The following is a 24,790-nucleotide window of genomic DNA, read 5'->3' on the forward strand; positions in this document are numbered from 1 at the left end:
AGTGTACAAAAGAATAAAATCTTATCTCTTAAATAAAATTTGACAAAACAAGTGACTGGATAACTAAAAGATATTTTCTAATTATATGATTTTTAAAAGAGATATGATAAATGTATAATAATTCTTATAACAATTTATACAATATTATTGTATGGATTTATTTCTTTATCATATCATTTATTATATATATATATGTGTGTGAAGATGAAATAAATTATACTAATATAATTTTAATAATTATGTTTATATTAAGTTGATTTTAATATATATGAATTAGATATCAACTAATTTTAGATTAATATAAATTGGTGAATATGTGATTGATGTAAAAGGAACTTTTAGTCTAATGATAAAGTTTGAGAAAATATTATTCAATTGAAAATTATATATACGTATAATAATTATCAAAATTACATTGATATAGATTAATCTTTCTTTTTTATATACACGTTACACACCCGTTGATCTAATTTTTAAAATAACTATTATAAAAGTTAATAAATTTATCATCATTTTTATTATACTTGTTAAATAATTTATGATATATATAATAGAGGATAATTTTATAATTATGTGAAAGAGAAGAAGAGAAAAAAAAAACAACTATGATAGAATAGATCATATATATTATAACAACAACTGGTCTCCACTAGTCCAGGTATATGAAAAAGTGCAAAGGAAGATTGAAAAGAAAACAAGCATGTGTAACAGAAGAAAATGAACAAGACATATGTGAAAAAAGATCACTTATTGAAAGCAACACTAGCAACAGGAACTGAATGAAAATGGAGAGTGGAGATGAGTGATTATTTATGTATCCAAATCCAAGTGCTTAGGGGACGATATTATTCCAATGACTACTGCATGCATGCATGTCCTTTTATATACAAATATTTCTAAGCTCATCATGTCATTCCCATTTCCCTCATTAAGCCTACACCATGTTAAGGTTTCAATAATTCAACACCCTAATTTATTACTTATTATGGTTAATTTACTGGTTGTACCTCTTTGCCAAATCCTATACGCTAGGGAAGCCACCCCATACTAACTAAAGTCATCCTAAGTTTAATTTACCATCAAGTAATTAATATTTATAATTACAACAAAAATAAACCTGTGCATATATAATTTTATTTTAATTATAACAAAAATAAACCTAGTATTTTATTACTTATTATTGTGGATTTTAACGTGTTTGGCAATCCAACCTTGCCCAATCCGGAAGGCAACACACTAGGCAGCGGGCACACTTTAACCTTACTATGATGCCCGTTAAAAGTTGAATTTATCGTGAATTAATTAATAATTGTATTGTTAGATGAGAATTACCTAAGCTTCAAGCATATCTCTTCTAGATAATTGTGTTAAAATTAAAAAAAAATCATTATAATTGAAAAATATTTAAAATAATATATTATTATTAATTACATAAATATAAATTATAGAGATGCTAAAAATGAAAAAAATAGTGAAATATCATTGTAATCACTAACGAATTATAAAATAAGTTATGGAAATCAGACAATAAACTATAACAAATTAATGCTAATAATCAGAAAGAAGAAATAAAATAATATTATAAAATTATTACAAAAGACATTCTTCCAACATAAATCCTATCCGAAAAAAATAAAATTCTAAGAAAATACAAATTAAATCATCAATATTGACATAGATATAAGTTATCAAGATACTAAAATATATATAAAAAAATATCATTGTAATCTTTAAAAAATCATACAAGAATTTATCAAAGTCAGACAAAAAATATATAACAAATAAAAGTTAATAATCAGAAAACAAAAATAAAATAACATTATAAAATAGAAACTATAGCAAAAAATATATTTAAATATTATTTTTTTAACATTATAAAATCAACTTAATATTATTTTTTATATATTTAAATATATTTTTTTAAAATTTTTTATTTAAAAAAAATAAAATCATAAACATTATTAAATTAAAAAAACAAATTTAAAAAAAAAGGTTAACAAGTTAAAAACAGGCTGCAAATAATAAAACAACATTTTTTTTTTAAAAAAGAGAGGTTACGACTTCAAAGTCGTGTACCTCAAAAAAAATTAAAAGAAAAATACCGTTCTACAACTTTAAAGTCATAAAACAAAATACGACTTTGGTTTTTTTTATAAAAAAATATAATTTTAAAGTCGTAAAAAAATTATATTTACAATGAAGTCGTAAATATTTTTACGACTTCAGTTAAAAAATAAAAAAATTAAAAAGTTATAATACGTGTTACGACTTCAGAAGTGGTAACAAACGACTTACTTCATTTTAGATAATTTTTTGAAATATACCATCAAATGAGAAATTTTGAATTTTTTTAGGCCCGATTAGTAAAAAAGCCTTATTTGTGTATCCAAATCCAAGTGCTTAGGGGATGGGAAGAATATTTGGTGGAGGGAAGACGTCAGGGCCGCCAGGCAAGTCAATAGGTAAGTCATTAATTGACAAGTTTGTCTGGGGGAGGAGATTCCTTGCTGCGAATGCCATGTCCATATGCATGCTTGAGAACGAAATAGCAATCAACAAACCCAAAATCATCCAACTTTCACACTTAGAGGCCATGGCTATATAGCTTCTTCTCTAGATATTATTCCAATGACTACTGCATGCATGCATGCCCTTTTATATACAAATATTTCTAAGCTCATCATGCCTACACCATCTTAAGCTTTCACTAATTCAACTCCCTAATTTATTACTTATTATGGTTAATTAATTAATTTACTAAATCCAATTTATTATTTCCCCTACGCCAGGGAAGCCACCCCATACTAACTAAAGTCATCCTAACCATCATCTACTAATTAATATTTATGATTACAACAAAAATAAACCTGTGCATATATAATTTTATTTTAATTATAACAAAAAATAAACCTAGTATTTTATTACTTATTATTGTGGATTTTAACGTGTTTGTCAATCCAACCTTGCCCAATCGGGGATCCAACACACTAGGCAGCGGACAAATTAAATTATCAATATTGACATAGATATAAGTTAGTATGGGGTGGCTTCCCTGGCGTAGGATTTGGCAAAGAGGTACAACTAGTAAATTAACCATAATAAGTAATAAATTAGGATGTTGAATTATTGAAACCTTAACATGGTGTAGGCTTAATGAGGGAAATGGGAATGACATGATGAGCTTAGAAATATTTGTATATAAAAGGGCATGCATGCATGCAGTAGTCATTGGAATAATATCTAGAGAAGAAGCTATATAGCCATGGCCTCTAAGTGTGAAAGTTGGATGATTTTGGGTTTGTTGATTGCTATTTCGTTCTCAAGCATGCATATGGACATGGCATTCGCAGCAAGGAATCTCCTGCAGACAGAATTGATACCTGAGCTGCAGCCAGTAGTGCCACCTGTCATACAGCCTAGAGAGATAGACATCTCTGACTTGCCGCCACTGCTACCAGTACCATCACCACCAATTACCCTTCCCATCCCCTAAGCACTTGGATTTGGATTCATAAATAATCACTCATCTCCACTCTCCATTTTCATTCAGTTCCCTGTTGTTATTGTTGCTTTCAATAAGTGATCTTTTTTCACATCTGTCTTGTTCAATTTCTTCTGTTACACATGCTTGTTTTCTTTTCAATCTTCCTTTGCACTTTTTCATGTACCTGGACTAGTGGAGACCAGTTGTTGTTATAATATATACAATCTATTCTATCTTAATTGTTTTTTTTCTCTTCTTCTCTTTCACATAATTATAAAATTATCCATTATCATAAATTTATTCACTTTTATAATAACCCTCGCGTAAGCATATGATCATGTATGAATTTGTGTGTGAGATGCTCGACTCCTCACTATTTTAAAAATCATATAATTAGAATAAATTTTTTGGTTATTAAAAATGACTAAAAAAATATTTTGAAGATAGATTATGTACTCGGAAAGTAAATCAAGATTGTACTATGATTCAATAAAATCATCATATATGATAAATTATTCAATAAGTATACAAATATGATTAAAGTTATTATTTGTGTGGATATGAAATTAATTATTATTATTTTTTTTAAATATAAGTATGAGTACGGGTACTATAGTATCCTATCCCGATCCTATATATCATCATTCCTATTCGGGTCAGTGATTAAAAACTAAAATGATTTTTACTAGGATCAATGCATAAATTGAGTTATTCATAACTTATTTTACTTTTTCTTGTGATTTTAATTAAAAATATTTACTTTTTATGTTCAGACTTAAATTTAAAATTATGTTGATTCTTTTTTATAAGACCAATTTATAATGTTTCTTGCATACTTATTTTTAAACTAAAAATATATTTTAGAAAAAAATATATTGACAAACTATTAAAAAAGAAAAAAAATATTAATGATAAGTATAAATTATAAAAAATTATAAATTTAAAATAAATTTATCCCAATCATCTAAATTAATTAATTTTTAATGAATTAAATAATTAATTCTTACTTAAATAATATTATTTTTAAATTCTTAATCAAGTAGACTTATCAGAACCCTAAAACAATTTAGGCTGTAAACTTAAAAAGGGGGTGTGAGAATAAGAAAGCATTTCTTAGGAGTGAGAGAGGGTTAATTCCAATGTTTCAACAGCCACGTGTTGTTTTCCCACTGGAATCTCAGACACAGATATCGAAGCAGAGAAAAGCAAAAGCGAATGCGATTAAAAAAAAAGATTCCCGTTCCCATTCTCCACCCTCAACCTTGTGTTACCTCCGATAGTAATAACCAGCGTTCATCCACAAAATGTCTCGAAACGACGACGTAGTGGAACAGAACGCGGCCACCACCACCACCACGTCGTCGACCACTATAAGAAACAGAGCAGACCCGTTCCTGGTAGCGTGCAGATGCTTCAGCTTCCTCACCTCTCTCGCCGCCATTCTCTGCATCGCCGTCAATGGAGCTTCATCATAAAGTTCTCCAAGGTTCCGTTTTCGCTTAGTTGTTAACACTCACGTGCTGTTTCGCGTCACTAAATATAATTATTTTGTCGGATAAGTTAGGCTAAGCCACACTAGTATTAAGTCAAAATATACCACTAAGGCAAAATGATAACGAGCGGTTGCTCTATTTATTGTGAAGATGGTGTCAAAAAATAATCCACATTGTAATTCTATCATATCTTAATAATTTTTTATGTTTTCAATTATTTAACTAATATTTTAAGGATATTATTATCAAATAATAATGAGAGAAAAGTTCAAGGGTCACATATATGGAGAACCATTTATATGGTTGGTAATTATTAGTATGAAAGATAAACAATTACTTATTTAACTGCCAGTTTTTAATTACTGAAATGGAGAGCATTTAACAAGCAATATGCTTCATTCAACTATGTAATTGCAGTTCCTCATCCATCATCATGCATGGGTTTTTTAAACAAAATAATTAGCAGAATACTTGTGAAAGTAAACATGGAAGATGATTCTTAGCACACCCATATATTCAGATTTCAATTTTGAATGGGGAAAAGAATCCAGAATTTCATATTCAGTATAATAAGGGGGTGTTTAGTTTGGTTGTTTTCTGTCTTCATTTTCACTGAAAACAAAAAATGGTGATGAAAATATGTTTGGTTTGATTTCTGAAAATATTTTCAGTGAAAATGAAAACAAGAAACGACTAGAAAATTAAAATAATTTTCATTTTCAGTGTTTTCAGCTTAGAACAGAAACCTCATTTCGGTTAAAATGAAATTGTGGTGACAATAAATGTAGTTTTAAACAAATTTAAAAATACAAAAAGACAAAAAGTCAATATATCATAAAGTTTCAGTATTTTCATTTCATGAAAACAGAAAACAAGAAATCAAACCAAACATGTTTTCAGAATTCAAATCTTTTGAAAAAAAAAAACAGTTTTCAGAAAATGAAAACAGAAAATGAAAATGCAAATCAAATACACCTTAAGTTTTTTTACTTTTGTAAATGAAAACATGTAATTTAGCTCAAATTTAAGAGAAGATTGCTGCGTGTTTATACTAATGATTTCAGGAGAAGTAAGAAATTATGGGTTCAGCCAATAAGAGGTACCTGTGACTTGAATTCACCTTTTTTATCCATTGTAAGAATAATGACTTTCACAAAAACATCGGTAAAAGCATGCGAGAAGACGCAAATTGAAATCCGTATACTTTGAAAATCGAGAGGAGACGCTCTTGCTTGTCGATTTCCTCAAAATGTCGGCGCCAACGATCCCAATCCTTGTTGCCACCGCTGACGCGGACGTGATCGTCAACGACGGCGTTCCCGAGAGACTTCCAGTAGGAATCGATCGACTTGGCGATGAATATAATTTTAAGCAAATCAAAAAATACAATAAGTCAATATATCATATATTTTTAATATTTTATTTCATGAAAATAGAAAAAATTAAACCACATGTTTTCAAAATTATAATCTTTTGAAAATAAAAATAATTTTTTAAAAATGAAATTAGACAATGAAAATACAAATCAAATACAATCATTTTTTATTTTTTCTAGCCACCAGGGGATAAGGATGAAATGAATTTTTTTTTTCTTACCTTCTCTTTATGAATCAATGTCATGTAACCTCCTTTTATTTTTATTGATGGGTTTGGGTTGCCATTCAAAAAGGTGAAATAGAAGGCAAAATGATAACGACCGGTTGCTCTATTTATTGTGAAGATGGTGTCAAAAAATAATCCACATTGTAATTTTATCATATCTTTATGTTTTCAATTATTTAACTAACATTTTAAGGATATTATTATCCATACCTAATGATGTATCTCAATTGATAATAGACATTGAAATCATAAAATGAAAAAAAAAAGTTTAATTTTTATATAATCTCATAATTGATCCAAAGATTTCAAACTTGAAAAATACTCTAAAGTCTTATTGGTAGAAAACAACTTGAGTTTAATTTTAATTAGCTATTATACTAAGAGTTAGTAAAAAACAAAATACTGTAAATTAATAAAAAAATTATCTTGAACATAAATTTTAAAATAATTATTATAAATTTCAAATAAATTAATCATGCATGAAGTATTAGTCTATAATTTAATGATAATGTAAAAAAATTATATTTTCAGTACGTTCTAATTAAATTTTATATATAATTATACATGCAATAATTATCATGCATATTTCACTTAAGATGTTGAAAAAATATTTTTAATATTATTTAAAATATTTTTGGATGTACACACTAAATATGAAATTAAACTTAATAATTAGAACCAAGTTTCAGTTCTAATACATACAAATTTGGAATTTTATATACTATAGCGAAAGAAAATTTTAATACATGATGTGACGAAAAAAAAAGACATTTGTTTTTGTTAATTATAATCTTGATGAGAAATGATGTGTAGATCAGGATCAGATGAACACACATATCTGACCTTTAGCCCAATAAATATTTGATGAAAACGCATTTCAAATGTAATAAGAGCACTCCTAAGTCCTAATCATTGTCCGTGAGGACAAATGCACTCCTAAGCCTTTAGCCACTAGCATACTCTGGAGTCTTATCGGTTAAAAAAAACTTGAGTTTAATTTAAATTAAATAACTTACAACATGTAAGGGGTGATTTTAATTAACTATTATACTAAGAGTTAGTAAAAAAAATCAAAATACTGTAAATTAATAAAAAAAAGTATCTTGAGCATAAATTTCAAATTTTAAATTTTAAAATAATTTTTTCCTATACGATTTGGTCTTACCGAAAATCCTATGTGTAACCAATAATTAGAAGAAAATCATTTGGACATGTTGAATTACTTTTTATTTCACGAAAGAGTTTAATTTATACACAACAAATTGATGATGATAGTAGTATTAGATTTAGTTTCCTAGAATAAGATTTTATAGATATTGTTCTTCAATAACAAAACTCTTAGATATTATTTTATCAATAATATGACAATAAAAAAAGATTTTAATTTATATTATTTTAACTACATTCTTTAAAAGAATATTTTTACAGTTTTCTTAAAGAGCCTTAAATTTGAAAACAAAAATAAGTAGTTCTCCTAAAGTAAAACAGGACCAAATCAACCAAGCGTGCACGGTGAAGCATTGACAACAGAATTTAATATCTTACATTTCATGCTTTCTTGATTTCGGATCTGCCCTCTGTCCTGTTCATTTTCCCGCGTGTCTGTTATTTGGATTCATAACAACATAGGGAAAAGCTGGTATTGAATGGAGTCTAATGTCCTTCTGTTCTTGCATTGGTAAAAAGAAAACTGGTCATAATTTATTGATTTTAGACTAAATAGGAGTTCAACTTCAATACACCCATATGGACTTGGTGCTTGATGTTATGTTTGAAGGTTTGAGTAAATTATGATTAAGTTAGCAATTGTATATAACTTGTAAGTATGGGGTTTACAAACTAACATTTGACATCCATATTAAACTAAATTGTTTGATCATTTGGTTGCACACTCATTATTAGTGTGTTGATTTTGATTGAGTGTTAAGTGGATTCAATGAAAATAATGAGAAAAAAGTAGTTATTGTATTTTTTAAATCAACCAAGAGTAGTTATGGTATATATATTCTGTTTTTTGTCATTTTTTTTATGCTATTATGAATGCGTCAATTGTTATTATAAGTAAAAGAAAAAAAACAGGGAAAGGGAGAAAAAATATGAATAATGATCTAACTGATTCTCAATCAAATCATAATTTTACTACTAAAACAATATATTAGAACCACCGGTGCCTATGCATGGGTTGATGGCTAGTTATTATTAATGAATCACAAAGTGATTGTCGAATCTGGATTCAATCGCCAACAAACGCATGATGTTCTAAATAAATAATATTAACAGTAATTGGCTAATTGCAACTTTGCGAGTTCTATCCCTGTGCAAGTTTTTTCTTCAAAAAAGAAAAGTTCGCAAGTTTTGTTATTTTTTAAATGTTTATTTTACTTGACGCGTGTAGATTGAGAAATAATGAAATATAATTAATATTTTTATTTATTCTAAACGTATTTTAATTTTCATTATACTACTATACTGTACTTATACTAATAGCCAAACACGCCAATTAAAGCTTATTTTATAGAGAAAAAAAAACTTTTAATTTATTTGTTTTTGGACATGCACCCTATAAATTTTTCGCAAGCCATGTGATGTTCCTTTTGCATCACACATCAACGCCCACACATTTACGAAGATACGACATATTGAAATACTTCGTAAATGTTACGTAACAAGAAGATTCTAAAAATACTAACGCATATTAATTAATTATATTATAAAATAATTAAGTGAAAAGAGAGAAGGATACGATTATGAATCTCAATAACATGGTCTCAATAAAATTATTAGTATTATCACTTAAGTTATTATCACTTAAGCTCTTAGACTAGAAACTAAAATGAGAAAAGAATGATTAATTTTAGAAACTTAAATCAAACTTTAAAAAATCTTGGACACTTATATGAGTTTTTCTTACTACCAGAGATTAAAAAGTAATAAAAATTTAGGAATTAATAAATTGATCATTAACTCGTTATAATAAGGTTAACTCAAAAAAATGGGTCACAACAAAGCCCATTTGCCCATATTTAAAATTTAAAGTGTACAAAAGAATAAAATCTTATCTCTTAAATAAAATTTGACAAAAAAAAGTGATTGAATAAGTAATAGAATTTTTCTAATTATATGATTGTTAAAAGAGATATGATAAATGTATAATGATTCTTATAATAATTTATACAATATTATTTTATGGAATTATTTCTTTATCATATCCTTTATTATATTTCAAAATTTTCTCTCTCTTTTCACTTTTCTCTTCTCTTTGTTTACTAGTATAATCCTTCTTCTTTATATACACATGCATCACACACACCCTTATTATAATTTTTAAAATAATTATTATAAAAGTTAATAAACTTATCATTCTTATACTTGTTAAGTAATTTATGATAGAAGATAATTTTATAATTATGTAAAAGAGAAGAAGAGAAAAAAAAAAACAACTATGATAGAATAGATGGTAGATATATTATAACAAGCGACTGGTCTCCACTAGTGCAGGTACATGAAAAAGTGCATGTGTAACAGAAGAAAATGAACAAGACATATGTGAAAAAGATCACTTATTGAAAGCAGCAACAGCAATAGGGAACTGAATGAAAATGGAGAGTGGAGACGAGTGATTATTTATGTATGGAAATCCAAGTGCTTTTTTTTAGGGGATGGGAAGAATATTTGGTGGGAAGACGTCAGGCAAGTCATTCATTGACAAAGGCTTCTCATTCAAACAAAATGGGGGAACCGGGAGATACACGCACTCAGAAAAGTTTGTCTGGGGGAGGAGATTCCTTGCTGCGAATGCCATGTCCATATGCATGCTTGAGAACGAAATAGCAATCAACAAACCCAAAATCATCCAACTTTCACACTTAGAGGCCATGGCTATATAGCTTCTTCTCTAGATATTATTCCAATGACTACTGCATGCATGCATGCCCTTTTATATACTAATATTTCTAAGCTCATCATGCCTACACCATCTTAAGCTTTCACTAATTCAACTCCCTAATTTATTACTTATTATGGTTAATTAATTAATTTACTAAATCCAATTTATTATTTCCCCTACGCCAGGGAAGCCACCCCATACTAACTAAAGTCATCCTAACCATCATCTACTAATTAATATTTACGATTACAACAAAAATAAACCTGTGCATATATAATTTTATTTTAATTATAACAAAAAATAAACCTAGTATTTTATTACTTATTATTGTGGATTTTAACGTGTTTGTCAATCCAACCTTGCCCAATCGGGGATCCAACACACTAGGCAGCGGACAAATTAAATTATCAATATTGACATAGATATAAGTTATCAAGATACTAAAATATAAAAAAAAAAATATCATTGTAATCTTTAAAAAATCATACAAGAATTTATCAAAGTCAGACAATATTTTTGAATTATTGTAAAAAAATATTTAATGATAATGATAATGTGAAAACATTATATTTTCAGTACGTTCTAATTAAATTTTATATATAATTATGCATGCTATAATTATATTGCACTTATGATGTTGAAATAATATTTTTAATCTTATTTAAAATATTTTTGGATGTACACACTAAATATAAAATTAAACTTAATAATTAGAACCAGGTTTAAGTTCTAATATATACAAATTTGGAATTTTATATACTATAGGGAAAGAAAATTTTAATACATGATATGACGGAAAAAAAAAGACATTTGTTTTTGTTATAATCTTGATTAGAAATGGTGTGCAGATCAGGATCAGATGAACACATATCTGACCTTAGCCCAAATAAATTTTGGATGAAAACGCATTTCAAACGTAATAAGAGCACTCCTAATCATTGACCTTGAGGACAAATGCACTTCCAAGCCTTTAGCCACTAGCATACTTTGGAGTCTTATCGGTTAAAAAAAAACTTGAGTTTAATTTAAATTAAATAACTTACAACATGTAAGGGGGTAATTTTAATTAACTATTACACTAAGAGTTAGTAAAAAAGCAAAGTACTGTAAATTAATAAAAAATTATCTTGAGCATAAATTTTAAATTTTAAAATAATTTCTCCATGTAATTTGATTGGACCGAAAATCCCTATTCGAAACCAATAATTAGAAGAAAATTATTTGGACAACGTTGAATTACTTTTTTGTAAATTTGTTTTTTTTAATTTAATAATGTTTACGATTTTATTTTTTAAAAATAAAAAAGTTAAAAAAATATATTTAAATATATAATATAATAATTTGTCATGATGCAAGAAAATCAACACATTGCTACTTGACATTATGTTCGCATGTATGTTCGAGAAATATGGCAGTTTGAGGTTCAAGAAATTGCAAATACGTGACTTGGTCGACGAGCAATGACATGCACGGTCAAATTGAATGAATGGTTGTGTGATTGTAGACAATTTCAAGCACTTTGACTACCTTGCTCACATGCAATTGCAGCGTGTGCTTTTTACAATTTAAATTATGATGACTTTGTTGACCCTGTATACAAGTTGAAAAATATTTTCAAAGTTTATCAACATCATTTTCATTCCCTTGGAATTGAAGACACATGACCTCAATATTTAGGTCTGCATTTTATGTCTGATCCTTCGAAACGACGACAGACATCAGGCAAGTCGACCACTACTCGAATACATAATGAGATGGATGAACCAATTTCAAATAGGCCTAAGAAATGCTCATTATGTAGAATTGAATGACATAATCAGAGTAATTGTCCATATAAACAAGTATATGACTAAAATAACTTGTAATATTAAGTTAATTTTATTATTATATTTTTTATGATTTTATTTGATATGTTATTATTTTATTTTAATTTTTAATTATTTAAAACATGTTATATATATTTTTAATATAGTTTACTTTAAATATTTTGAATAAAATCAACTTAATATTATTTATTATATATTTAAATATATTTTTTTAACTTTTTTATTTTTAAAAAATAAAATCATAAACATTATTAAATTTTAAAAAAAAATTACAAAAAAAAGGTTAACAAAATAAAAACAAACTGCAAATAGTAAAATAATGTTTTTTTTAAGAAAAGGAAGTTACCACTTTGAAGTCGTATACCTCAAAAAGTTTTAAAAAAAAGATAGTTTTACCACTTTAAAATCGTAAAATAAAATACGACTTTGGTTTTTTATTTTAAATACGACTTTAAAATCGTAAAAAAAGTTATATTTACACTGAAGTCGTAAATATTTTTACAACTTCAGTTAAAAAAATAAAAAAAATTTATGATTTCTGAAGTTAAAAGTCGTAATAACGATTACGACTTACCTCATTTTGAATAATTTTTTTAAATATATTTCCGAATGAAAAATTCCGAATTTTTTTACCCCCAATTGGTAAAAAAGCCCATAAATAATCACTCATCTTCACTCTCCATTTTCATTCAGTTCCCTATTGTTATTGTTGCTTTCAATAAGTGATCTTTTTTCACATATGTCTTGTTCATTTTCTTCTGTTACACATGCTTTTTTTTCTTTTCAATCTTCGCTTGCACTTTTTCATGTACCTGGACTAGTGGAGACCAGTTGTTGTTGTAATATATATACCATCTATTCTATCAGAGTTGTTTACATAAATATAAAATTATTCTCTATCATAAATTTATTCACTTTTATAACAATCATCGCATAAGCATATGATCAAGTATGAATTTATGTGTGAGATGTCCGAATTCCTCATTATTTTAAAAATCATATAATTAGAATAAATCTTTTGGTTATTAAAAATGACTAAAAAATATTTTGAAGATAGATCACGTACTCAAAGAGTAAACCAAGATTATACTGTGATTCAATGATAAATCATCATGTATGATAAATTATTCAACAAGTACAAAAATATAAAATGATTAAAATTATCATGTGTGGATATGAAACTAATTATTAGTATTTTTTTTCAAATATAAATATGAGGATGGATATGAGTGGTGGACTTTGAGGGGTGCATGTGCACCTCCTCATTTTTTAATATTCATTAAATTTATAAATAAAATTTTATATTTTTATATTTTATTTCATCTATATTTATATAATTGAACCCACTAATTTTATTTTTTATAATTTGACCCTACTTATTTAATATCCTATCCTATATATTGTCATTTCTATTCGGGTCAATGATTAAAAACTAAAAAGATTTTTACTAGGATGCATAAATTGAGTTATTCATAACTGATTTTACTTTTTCTTGTGATTTTAATTAAAAGTATTTACTCATGTTCCTATTTATAAGAACTAAATTTAAAATTATGTTGATTCTTTTTTATAAGATGAATTTATAATGTTTTTTGCATTACTTGTTTTTAAACTACAAATATTTTTCAGAAAAAAAAATATATAGACAACCTATTAAAAAAGAAAAAAATATTAATGATAATTATAAATTTAAAATAAATTTATCCCTATCAACTAAATTAATTAATTTTTAATGAATTAAATAATTAATTCTTACTTAAATAATATTATTTTTAAATTCTTAATTCTTAATCAAGTAGACTTATCAGAACCCTAAAACAATTTATTTAGGCATTTCTTAGGAGTGAGAGAGGGTTAATTCCAATGTTTCAACAGCCACGTGTTGTTTTCCCACTGGAATGAAAACTCAGACACAGATATCGAAGCAGAGAAAATCAAAAGCGAATGCGATTAAAAAAAAAGATTCCCGTTCCCATTCTCCACCCTCAACCTTGTGTTACCTCCGATAGTAATAACCAGCGTTCATCCACAAAATGTCTCGAAACGACGACGTAGTGGAACAGAACGCGGCCACCACCACCACCACGTCGTCGACCACTATAAGAAACAGAGCAGACCCGTTCCTGGTAGCGTGCAGATGCTTCAGCTTCCTCACCTCTCTCGCCGCCATTCTCTGCATCGCCGTCAATGTCCTCTCCGCCGTCCGTTCCTTCAAACACGCATCTGACGTAACATCTCTCTCTCTCTCTCTCTCTCCAAATCTTCGATCTCCGCTCCTCACTTTCCGTTACCGTCTAATATTTATTGGTTTCAGATTTTCGACGGCATATTCCGGTGCTACGCCGTTCTTATAGCGGCTTTCGTGGTCCTCGCCGAGACCGAATGGAGTTTCATCATAAAGTTCTCGAAGGTTCCGTTTTCGCTTAGTTGTTAACACTCACGTGCTGTTTCGCGTGCTCTGTTATGACTTGTGACCTAAATTGAATGTTCCTTTAGCAGGTTTTGGAGTATTGGGCTGCCAGGGGTATGCTGCAGATCTTGTACGTGTTCCTTTCGATTTTCTCTAAATTATGATGCTTACTTCCACTACGTTCTAATTTAACTTATCTGTTAAATCATGCGATCTCATAATCACATGATAAAAAATGTTAATAGTGCGTTCCTAGCATATGGATAAAAAAATGTACCTTATTAAGTGCGTGTTTGGATGAGTTTCGACAAAATTGATTTTGAATGGAGTTGATTTTGGTTAAAATTGATTTTGGAATAATGTGATTTATGTTTAAATTTTTATTATAAAATAAAGTTAAAGGTAAATCTCAATATGAAATTTAGGAGGAAATATGGCCTCTATCTAAGGCAGAGAGAGTTTCTGAGCTCAAAGAGAATGCATTCACATTTACCTTATCCAAGGAAACAAGTAGGGGTTCAAATGATTTTTCAGATGCCAGCCCTATCTTGCTCACGCAACCAACTCCTTGGGGGTTATTAAATACTTTTCCTTACTTAACTAAATACACACTACTAATATTGTGTTTGGATAGCTACCAGAATCAATTTCGGCACCTAAAACAATGGTGAAAAATTGAAAAAGTGGAAGCAAGTAACAACTATTTGTTTCTTTGACTGGAGAAATGGAATTGAAATTGATTGTGTGAAAATTGAATCTAATCTAAACACATCATAAATGTCTCTTTTTTCTTTCCTTAACTGGAGCCCTTGGTCAATGCTTAGCAAAACTGCAAAATCAGTTTTAATGTTAGATGTTTAGTTGTAAAGTTCAAACAGAAATAGTGTTAGCTACTTAGTTTAATTGCATGTCGTAGGGTATAGGGTAAGGGAAGCAATGACCACTAGGAAATGCTCGTAGTGCGTTGTTAATTGGGATTGGGAACTAGTATTTAGAATAAAACGAAATGTTGTAAGTAAACTATTTAGTATGGTTTTTGTTTTCTTCATGATGCATAAACTTTGTTGTTTGATTTCTGAATGGTGGTTTTGTTTGTGCAGTGCTGCAGTCATGACAAGGGCATTTCCTGGCTATATTGGGGACCGGAGGGACCTTTTTCTTCTACAGAGCATAGCAAGTTATTTGCTACTTGCCTGTGGTGTTGTTTATGTTGTTTCAGTAAGATCATTGAAGAGAACAAACTATTTAGTCATATAATGCCTTTACTCTTTATTAATTCAATTTAAATGTTATGTACAAAAAAAGTATGTTCATAGCTATAGATAATAATAATTCTGGACAATTTGATTTTTCTTTCCATTCCTTATGCAAGTATATTAACTTAAAAATTTATTCTTTTTCTGTCATCTTGGCAAAGTATTGGGTAGTTTATACAATATTATCAGAGTGAGGTCATATGACTTAAACAATTCCTTGGTCATATGACTTATACAATCAAAATCATTTTTTTCCCTAAATACTTTTCATTCTAGGATATCTTAACTTGCTTATAGTGTTCTATTGCCCAACAAACTTGGTATTTTATTTCAGTTCCCATTCCCCACTGTCTGTGTTTGATATGCATCTTGTTGGACACAGTTAAAATGATTTTCTAATAGATTATTCTCACTCTGGGTATTGAATGACAAGCTGACATTCTTTTTGCTTTCATTGTATTAATTTCTTCTCTCCTCCATGAAGGGTATCCTTTGCATTGGTTTTCTTAAACGTGCCCGCCAGAAGCAAGAGATTACAAGAGAGCAAGCCACCAAGGATCTAGAGGTATGCTGCTATGTTCAAATGTTATGATTTAATCTGATTCACGTCTATTATTTGTGGTTCCTTTGTTGCAAATGACATAATGAGGATCTAATTTTGACATGATGCTTGATCTTGGTAGCATGCTTTGCATGATTGGAAAAACTCACATATTGACGAGCTATAGAGATCTTAGATTTTCTTATGATATATCAATCCTGGTAATTGAAGATGGATTAATATTATCAGTCTGAATTGGATGTTGGTATTTTCAAATTCTGGAAGGCTGTGAACAGTGACTGTATGATTTGAAAATGTGAAGGACTGTATCTAACTCAAAACTTAAGTCTCAAAATAAATAATGCACGAGAGGTTTGCATCTTTTCATGTTAGATTGTTGTAGTCATATTGCAATAGTGCTTCTCCTTTTCATGTACATCATCATTGGTGGAGATTGGATACAAAGATCAATAGCATGGGCTTGTTTTCAATCTTAACCGAGAGGATTAAGACTCTTATTTCCAGCTGATCTTGTCGACAATACATTTTTTTTAATCAAGAAAACCTGCTTTATTTACTTGCTTTTATGGACGCATCCAGGAGTTGGAACGCCGCAGAGAGGAACTTGAACAACTACTCCTTGCTGAGAGAGTTTAAAACATTTTGAACGTAGTGCTGAAATTAATCTGTAGTGAAGGTAAGTCTACTGCAAGCCTATGAATCTCTGTTTATGTTAGTAATGCTTACAGAATTGCTAGTTCATTCTTTGTATATTGGGTTATGTTCTTAGATGTAGGCCATTAAAGGTTGGCTATTCGGCCTGTCTCTGTAAATATATAAAATAATGTTTAAAATTGTCTCAGATTTTATAGAGGCTTGGATCCAATTATAAATGACGATATTTAATTAAATCTTCAGTTTGTAAGAGCAGTTTCTGTTGTAAAAGTTAAAATTTGATTCTGTGATTAGTTCAAGGTATTTTGAACGTATATCATATTAATTCACTAATGCTACAATAAGAGCGTCTCCTCCGATGGGAGTTTTTAAAGGCTTTAGTAAGTGAAGAAACTATTTTTTTTACCGTTTTTTTCCCATTGAAACAAGAGAGAATTTTTTCAAAATAAGATTTGTATCTTCTAAAAAAACTGTTTCTTTGTAATAAAAAATAATATTTATTTGACATATAACAACATTATAATTAAATCATAATTAAATGAAAATACAAAAATAAAAAAAGTTAGTTTTTTAAAATTTCTTAGATTTTCTTTTTATTTAAATAAAATCATGTATGGATTTCTTATAATTACATTGATAGGGAAAAAAAAAAAAAACCTTAATGGTATTAGAGTCTGATTATAGATTTTTGTGTTGAGTTGCCATTATCATTCAGTTTTTTTGTTCTTTTTTATTGTCTTGGAGTACCTATAACCTATTAACTGAATAAGTACCAAACTAATCTCTCAACATGTGATCAACTAAAGTGAAGGTTCTTCCCAACAATTTTTTTCCTTTCATACGCTTGAATCTCAAAATTGAACTCACGACAGGAAAATACTCTTGAAAAAATCATCTTTAATTTAATTCAAGAACAAATGCATATTGCATTTTCTTGTTAATAACTTTATCCTTAGCTATTCTACGAGGGAAAAGTGCAGTGTGCCAATAAGAGAAAAAAGTGGATTTCTACCTTAAGGGAAATCGTTGGAAATTTTCAATCATGTCTTATAGATAATCATCTATGGATAATGTTGAAATCTCACATACATAAGAGATATGATCAATATAGTCCTTATAAGGTTTGTGCAATTCTTATAGCCAATTTTGTGAGTTTGACTTAAGCTCTAAATCAAATTCTAAGATAAAAACATGCATCTTTATTTGTGCACTTTTACAGTAAACCAAATTGTCTGGATATTTGTTTACTCAGTTGAAATATAAACACCCAGCCTCAATCAATCATTAAATCTTATGTATCATATTTGGCTTCTCGTAGTACTATGTAATCCATTTCTGCTTGCTTGCTTTGTTAGCATTGAGATTCTTATTAAAGTAGATATACATTTAATTTTCATATTAAAAATGCTCCAGGTACACTTTAATTTTCCTCCTGGGAATTGGGAGTAATAGAGGCAACATATTTGAAATCGTCAATCGATGTGGCTCTGAATAAATGCACATAGAGAAATTTCAGTACGATATTCAATTTCAGCATCACCGCTGAGAGTATATTCCTTCAGAGAGTATTAGTTGGGCCTTTTCTGTTTGTTCTTCTTTGATGCATTCCTGTTTTGAGAAAATTTTGTGAGGCCTTCTCTGAATGCTCCAAGATATACCCCATTTGTAACCAAAATGCTTGATGAGGCCTGTGATTGCCACTACAAATCATGTTACATATATATAATAAATTGATAATTCTTCTTCCGACCAAAGAAGGTAAAATTCACACTAATATAATCCAACCGTCCAATTAAGAACCCAGTTGAAAATGTGGAAGCAATTATTGGCAAGAAAATTTAAGAAAATTAAAATATATAAAAAAATCGACTGGCGCACACTTAATTACCCCTGGAATGTTATTATAGTCGTCGTCAAAGAAGAGCATATAGTTATAAGGGGACCCCAGTCTTTGAATGAATTCTCCGAAAATGCTCAGTTTTGTCCTTCCAGGTGTAAAATATTTCCTGAACAATCAGAAAGATGAATTAAATTTGGTCAACACATTAACCTGATTACAATCATTTACCGTAAAAGAGTAGTATGTAAATGTTTCATCCGCAAAATTCAACACAGGAACTTTGAATGATTTTAAAGACAATCACATTCACAGGGTTTTCTTTTCTTACTGCCCTGCAATATATTCTCTTTATCATGATATCTCTTGTAAAACATCACAGGGCTATTCTGTTTTGGCACAAATTTAACTTCTCCCTCGAGTTTCCTTTTAGGCTTTGGCTTACAAGAATAGGACCCACCCAACCATAAGCCAGGTCTAAAACAAATTTTACAAGAGATATTTTACTTTAAATATGTTGGACCTTTTTACTAATATATGTGAAACTAATATATGTGATGTTTTTATCAATATATGAGACTTTTTTTTCTTACTTTATAAATACTAATAGTAAATATTTTTTTCTGGTGGACCTAAAGCACAAATTTTAATTGCTTTATCCTTGGTTCGTCCTTATCAAATAACAAGATATACTCGATGCTGTTTCTGTCATGCTTTTGAGGAACCAGGGATCACCTATTTCTTTAGTGTGATTTTGCTCAAATTTTATTGCATACTATTATAGTGACTTAACTAATTGGCAACACTGCTTCCTCTTGGCTAAGCAAAAAAAGTAAAATAAAAAAAATAGAGATATCTTTCTCATGCATGTCACAGCTTTATGCTCAATGATGTATGCAAATTGGAGGTGTAGGAGATTATTGATTTTTCAAAATGAAAAGAAAGATCCTGATTTATGTAGGCAGGTCATTAGAGATATTAAGATTTGTTGGAAATAAGTTGACAGTTTTAAATATAAGAAAGAAAGAAAAAAATAATTCATACCACCTTAAAAAGTTGGTTAAGAGACACTAATTTCAATTAAAATATAAGTTATTTTTCTAAATTGTTATCAGTTGAAATTTGATATTAAGAATAAAAAAAATTGAAATTAAATCCCTATTCAATGAAGGATGCTTTGGAGATGGTCTCTTTATGAACTAAAATTAACTAAAATTTGTCGATATTTAAAACCATCACTCAAGACATTTTTCTTCTTCTTGTATACGAAATCAAAGCCAGTATATTTTACTTGTCACAGTATTAGTTAGTTAATCTCCTTTTGAAGGATAAAAACATGGCACAACCACGACATGAAAAAAAAAACTAGTATATTTTATTTATTTTAATATAAAAAGAGTTGTGATTGAAAAAACTCAACAGAGCTCGGCAGCAAACATTGACCTGATGCTGAGTTGGTGACTTGGAAGCAATGGCAACATCTATCCTCTCCTGTTTGAGCGCATGCAATGTGGAAACAGAGCTGAAATTAATTAATCAAACAGCATAGACTAAATTATTATATAAGATTGGTGAAATAATAAAATTATAAAGTTAACTTAATGGTTAAAGAATTTTTTTTTATGAGTTTGAATCTCTTCTAATAATAAAAAGATAAAAAAAATTTGGTGAATTAATAAAACATGAATATGATGAATGTACGGCCAGAGAGTGTAATCGAAAATACTCCCATTATTTGCAGTGCATCCACGTCCTCCATTCATTGTTTTCTCTTCAACTGGATGATGGGTTAAAGGTTCTTAAATATTCATTCAATGAAATCATATCAGCATTTTGATTGAACAGGGTTTCTTTTTTAAATTCAGATTTCTCTGACCCGATATCAGTGGTTCGGTTCGGATAAGTGGTTTGACCCGAATTGAGAGTGGCATCGGATAATAAAGAAAAGGTTTTTGTTTGCGATTCTACAGGCTCCGCTCACGTGCGTGTGTTGCTGGGTTCTCTTGATTAAGGTAACACTAACCTCTTTACTTCATTTGACCTATTTTTTTTTTTCTGGGTAGTAATAAGTAATGTTGCATGATTTTTAGTAACGTGTTATTCTGTTTGCACTATAACAGAGAATCAACCATAATTTCTGTAGATGGATCCACAGGGGTCTTGAAATTGCCTGCAATTGCTTTAACATTTTACTGTCCAACAGAGGGGGCTTGACTGTTGTTGTTTTAACATATTTTTTGTTTCTTGAGCAACTGATGCTTAAGTATAGATAAAGCTCCCCTCCAGTTTGCCTTTAAAGTGCACACGGGTGTATCTTGTATACTTACCCTTGAATTTTAGTTGTGGGTTTAGATCACTGGTTTGTGATGTACTCTTAAATTAATGGAGCGTGGATATACATACCCTTAGGAGCTTTTTAGGGTGAATATAGTTGTTTCTTTGCGTGTAATTACTGTTTTCAATTGTGGCTTTTGCAAATTCTTGACTAGGCCACGTTTTATTCCACTCTATTTACATCGCTGCATGGGAATTTTGTGTAACTAAATGCATGTTTTTACCCAACTGGATTTAAGGAACTGGGGTTGCTTGCTTTCTTTTCTATTTTATTCACTTAATTGTTGAATGCTTCCAGACTGTTTATAAACTATTCACTTGCCTCGTATTGGCAGTTTCTAAAAGTTCTCATATGTAAGTGTGCTTTCAAATAAACTATGCTTGTAACTGTTTTACAATAACATATCCTGAAGTGAACTGCTTATGTGTTTGCGATTTTTTTTTTTAGCTTATCTTCATAATCTGCACTTGAGCTTACAAAAACAAATGCAAACATCTCATCATTCATAAGATGATCCAGAATCTAGATACAGTTTTGGACTTAGAAATTTCAATACTTTAAAGTTTAGAAAATTATATAATGCACATTGATTTTGCTAACTTAAAAGTTGAAACCTGACCACCTGTAAACATGATGATTCCTAATTATCCTCTCGTTATACTCAGTACTAATCTAAGACTATCACAACAGTCCTCTTGAAACCTAGACAATCTTCTGAATTGTAGAAACCTGCAACAATTATTCTCCTAAGTTTTTGCTTCTGTCATGATAAATATACAAGATGATAGTGCTTTGTTGATCACTGCCTATGAGAATCTCTTCTTGTTCAATGCCTTGAACCAACCCGGCCAAATCCTCCCAAAACATTTATTTCAAAAGTGCTTCTTATCCTACTTGTGGACTTGTGGTGCATAAACACTGATGATATTGATAGTCTCTTGTGTAACCATTAACCATTAAGTTTAAAGATAAGATTTTGTCCCCTATCCATTATACATCCACCACATTTTTCTTCCAATTCCTGTCCACAATATACCCACTCCATTCTTTCTTCTAACCTTTATGGCATACCAAAGTTTAATCCTTGTATTGTCTAGCTCAGTTTTTTCTCCAGCCCATTTAGTTTCTTGAAGATAAATGATGTTAGTTCTTCTCCTTCTGATGACGTTCACCATCTCTAAAGACTTGTCAAAGTATCAATAATCAAAGGACTAAACTTAATCAAGCATTCTTGAACTAGCTTCTTTACTTACATCGATACAGAAAAATGTGAGGACCTTGTTCATTTAACACTGCATCTGAACGCTGATACATTGACTAGCTCATTTAACACTGTGTTTGAGCCATACAATGCATTACTTCCGAGTAACAGCCTAGTATTAGTATGAATCTGTTGTGAGTGATCCATAGTTGAGGTTTTGGCAAGTTTTATGTTGGTTGTCAAGGAGCCTAACTCAAATCTTTTCCTTTACCTGGGCTAGGGGCTGACTATGAGCCCATAGGCGGTTTTAGTGTAACATATATAGCAATTAAAAAAAGAGTTAGTGTGTCATATTAGTAATTAAAAAAAAAATGCAAAGATATTTTTAGGTTCCTCTGGCCCCTTAGAAGTTCCGTCATTTTCTATGTACATGATTTTTTTATATGCAATTTCCTTGTTTTATAACCACCATTAATAAAAGTCAAGAGGTCTGATTGCCAATCTCAACCCTCTCAGTATTATGCCTTAAAACTCATCCAATACATTCTAGTTTTAAGTTTTAACTCATGTTGATTTGTGGTTCAATGGTTGATGCATTCATTATATGAAGCTCGGCATATAACTTCTTGAGATTTCGAACCTGTGCAGATTAGGAGCCTGAGAGCACTATATCTTCTTAATCCATGGCTTGTCAAATGGGATCTACGATTCTGAAATGGAGATTATCAATTACAGATTATAAAAGCTCTGAAAATTCATGTATAGCCCTTGCAACTTCCAGAATCCACTGTTGTTGCTGTGAGACAAATTTTAACAGGCTAACTCTAAATGGCACAAAGTCTTCACCTTTTTCTCAGAGCTGGTAATTGAACTTATTCTAATATTTTGTCCCTTGGTCCAAGATTATGGTGATTTTTCATCAGTTTATTTCCATGCAATGATGCAATATCAATTGTTTTTCATTACCTTGGTTCAGTTTCTTGGGAAGAAGAGCTGGGTGGAAAATAGCTTTTGCCTTGAACACAGGTGGAGTGTCTGGAAATGGTGACCAACAAAGCTTCAACGAAGCCAGTTCCAATCTTGGTGGTACTCGATTGGGTAGGATACTGAGTGCGGGTGGCAGACAACTTCTAGAAAAGCTGAACGCAGCTAGAAAGAATATCCCTTTGAAAGTATTCCTGCTACTTTTGGGTTTCTACACGGCAAATGCACTAGCTACAATCCTTGGACAAACTGGTGACTGGGATGTTCTGGTTGCTGGTGTTGTGGTAGCTGCAATTGAGGGGATCGGCATGCTAATATATAGAAAGCCGCCTACTGAGAAGACTGGGAGGTTGCAGTCTTTTCTAGTGCTGGTGAACTACTGGAAAGCTGGCATATGTTTAGGTCTCTTTGTAGATGCTTTTAAGTTAGGCAGCTAAGAACTCAAAATCTTGTGCTTCTTGCTTTCTCTTTTCAATTTTTTGATGTATGTCATAAAACTCTGCTAAGCCATAATTTTGACCGTGGTCTTCTTCTATTGCTATCTTATAGTGGTGTACATGTAATTGTAATATGTGAATAGTATATATGACGATTGTTTAATGACTTTATGGCTCTGTGCACGGTGCACCATTTTGCATGTGCTTGGTGAAAGAGAAACTGTTATATTCATTTGTTTGTAAATTTGTACTGGTGGCTGAGTTTCACTGTTGAAAAGGGAAAAAATTTATTGGGAGTCACTGGAGCTACTTAAATTATACTAATGCAGGGTTATAAGTACAAAGTAGTATAAGTAGTATCTCTATATTTGTTTTTTCTTAATTTATGTGAGCAGATGCTATTGATTCATTGAAGTAGTGCTGGTAAGTTTTATTTTATGCAATGTGAAGCAACAGTACGAAATTTTAGGATTCAATTCCTGGTGACCTGATTGGAAACTAGAATATTGAAGATCGCATGATGCCTTTGCTAAACTTCAATCGATTATATAACTGAACATGATTTTTGTGCGAAAGTATTATGTTAATAAAGCTCTTACTATCAATTTTCAATGAATAAATAGACAAATGACTAATCTATGATTTTAAAACAAATAAGCTTGATGCATAAAATCCATGACTTTCAATGCATAAGCTTGATGCATAAAATCTATATAGTTTTCTTGGAAGGTAAATTATTACTGCACATTACCGTCTTATTTTTACCATGATCTAACGGTATGTCACAATCACATCCTTTTAACTAATATGCTAAAAAATGGAT

General features: G+C 29.8%; 2 protein-coding genes across 3 annotated transcripts; both read left to right on the forward strand.

Moving 5' to 3' along the window:
• Positions 1–14,152: 14,152 nt before the first annotated feature.
• On the forward strand, positions 14,153–18,927 carry LOC100306208 (uncharacterized). Of its 2 annotated transcripts, XM_006584425.4 has the most exons (7): positions 14,153–14,519; positions 14,606–14,701; positions 14,791–14,831; positions 15,802–15,919; positions 16,442–16,522; positions 17,099–17,195; positions 18,587–18,927. In XM_006584425.4, the coding sequence occupies exons 1-6, from the start codon at positions 14,325–14,327 to the stop codon at positions 17,153–17,155; spliced, it is 588 nt and encodes a 195-aa protein (XP_006584488.1). In that variant the 5' UTR covers positions 14,153–14,324; the 3' UTR covers positions 17,156–17,195; positions 18,587–18,927. The 2 variants fall into 2 exon arrangements, with proteins under 2 accessions (XP_006584488.1, NP_001235433.2); NM_001248504.2 differs by lacking the exon at positions 18,587–18,927 and having other exon boundaries at positions 14,232–14,519; positions 17,099–17,427.
• A 1,807-nt stretch (positions 18,928–20,734) lies between these two features.
• Positions 20,735–24,181, forward strand: LOC100814758 (ycf20-like protein-like). The gene is given in 3 exon segments (NM_001254213.2): positions 20,735–21,022; positions 23,195–23,408; positions 23,523–24,181. Coding segments are annotated over 2 exon segments (624 nt in total). The 5' UTR covers positions 20,735–21,022; positions 23,195–23,229; the 3' UTR covers positions 23,968–24,181.
• Positions 24,182–24,790: the final 609 nt, after the last annotated feature.

Source organism: Glycine max, chromosome 8 (genome assembly GCF_000004515.6).
Source record: "Glycine max cultivar Williams 82 chromosome 8, Glycine_max_v4.0, whole genome shotgun sequence".
Classification (NCBI taxonomy): domain Eukaryota; kingdom Viridiplantae; phylum Streptophyta; class Magnoliopsida; order Fabales; family Fabaceae; genus Glycine; species Glycine max.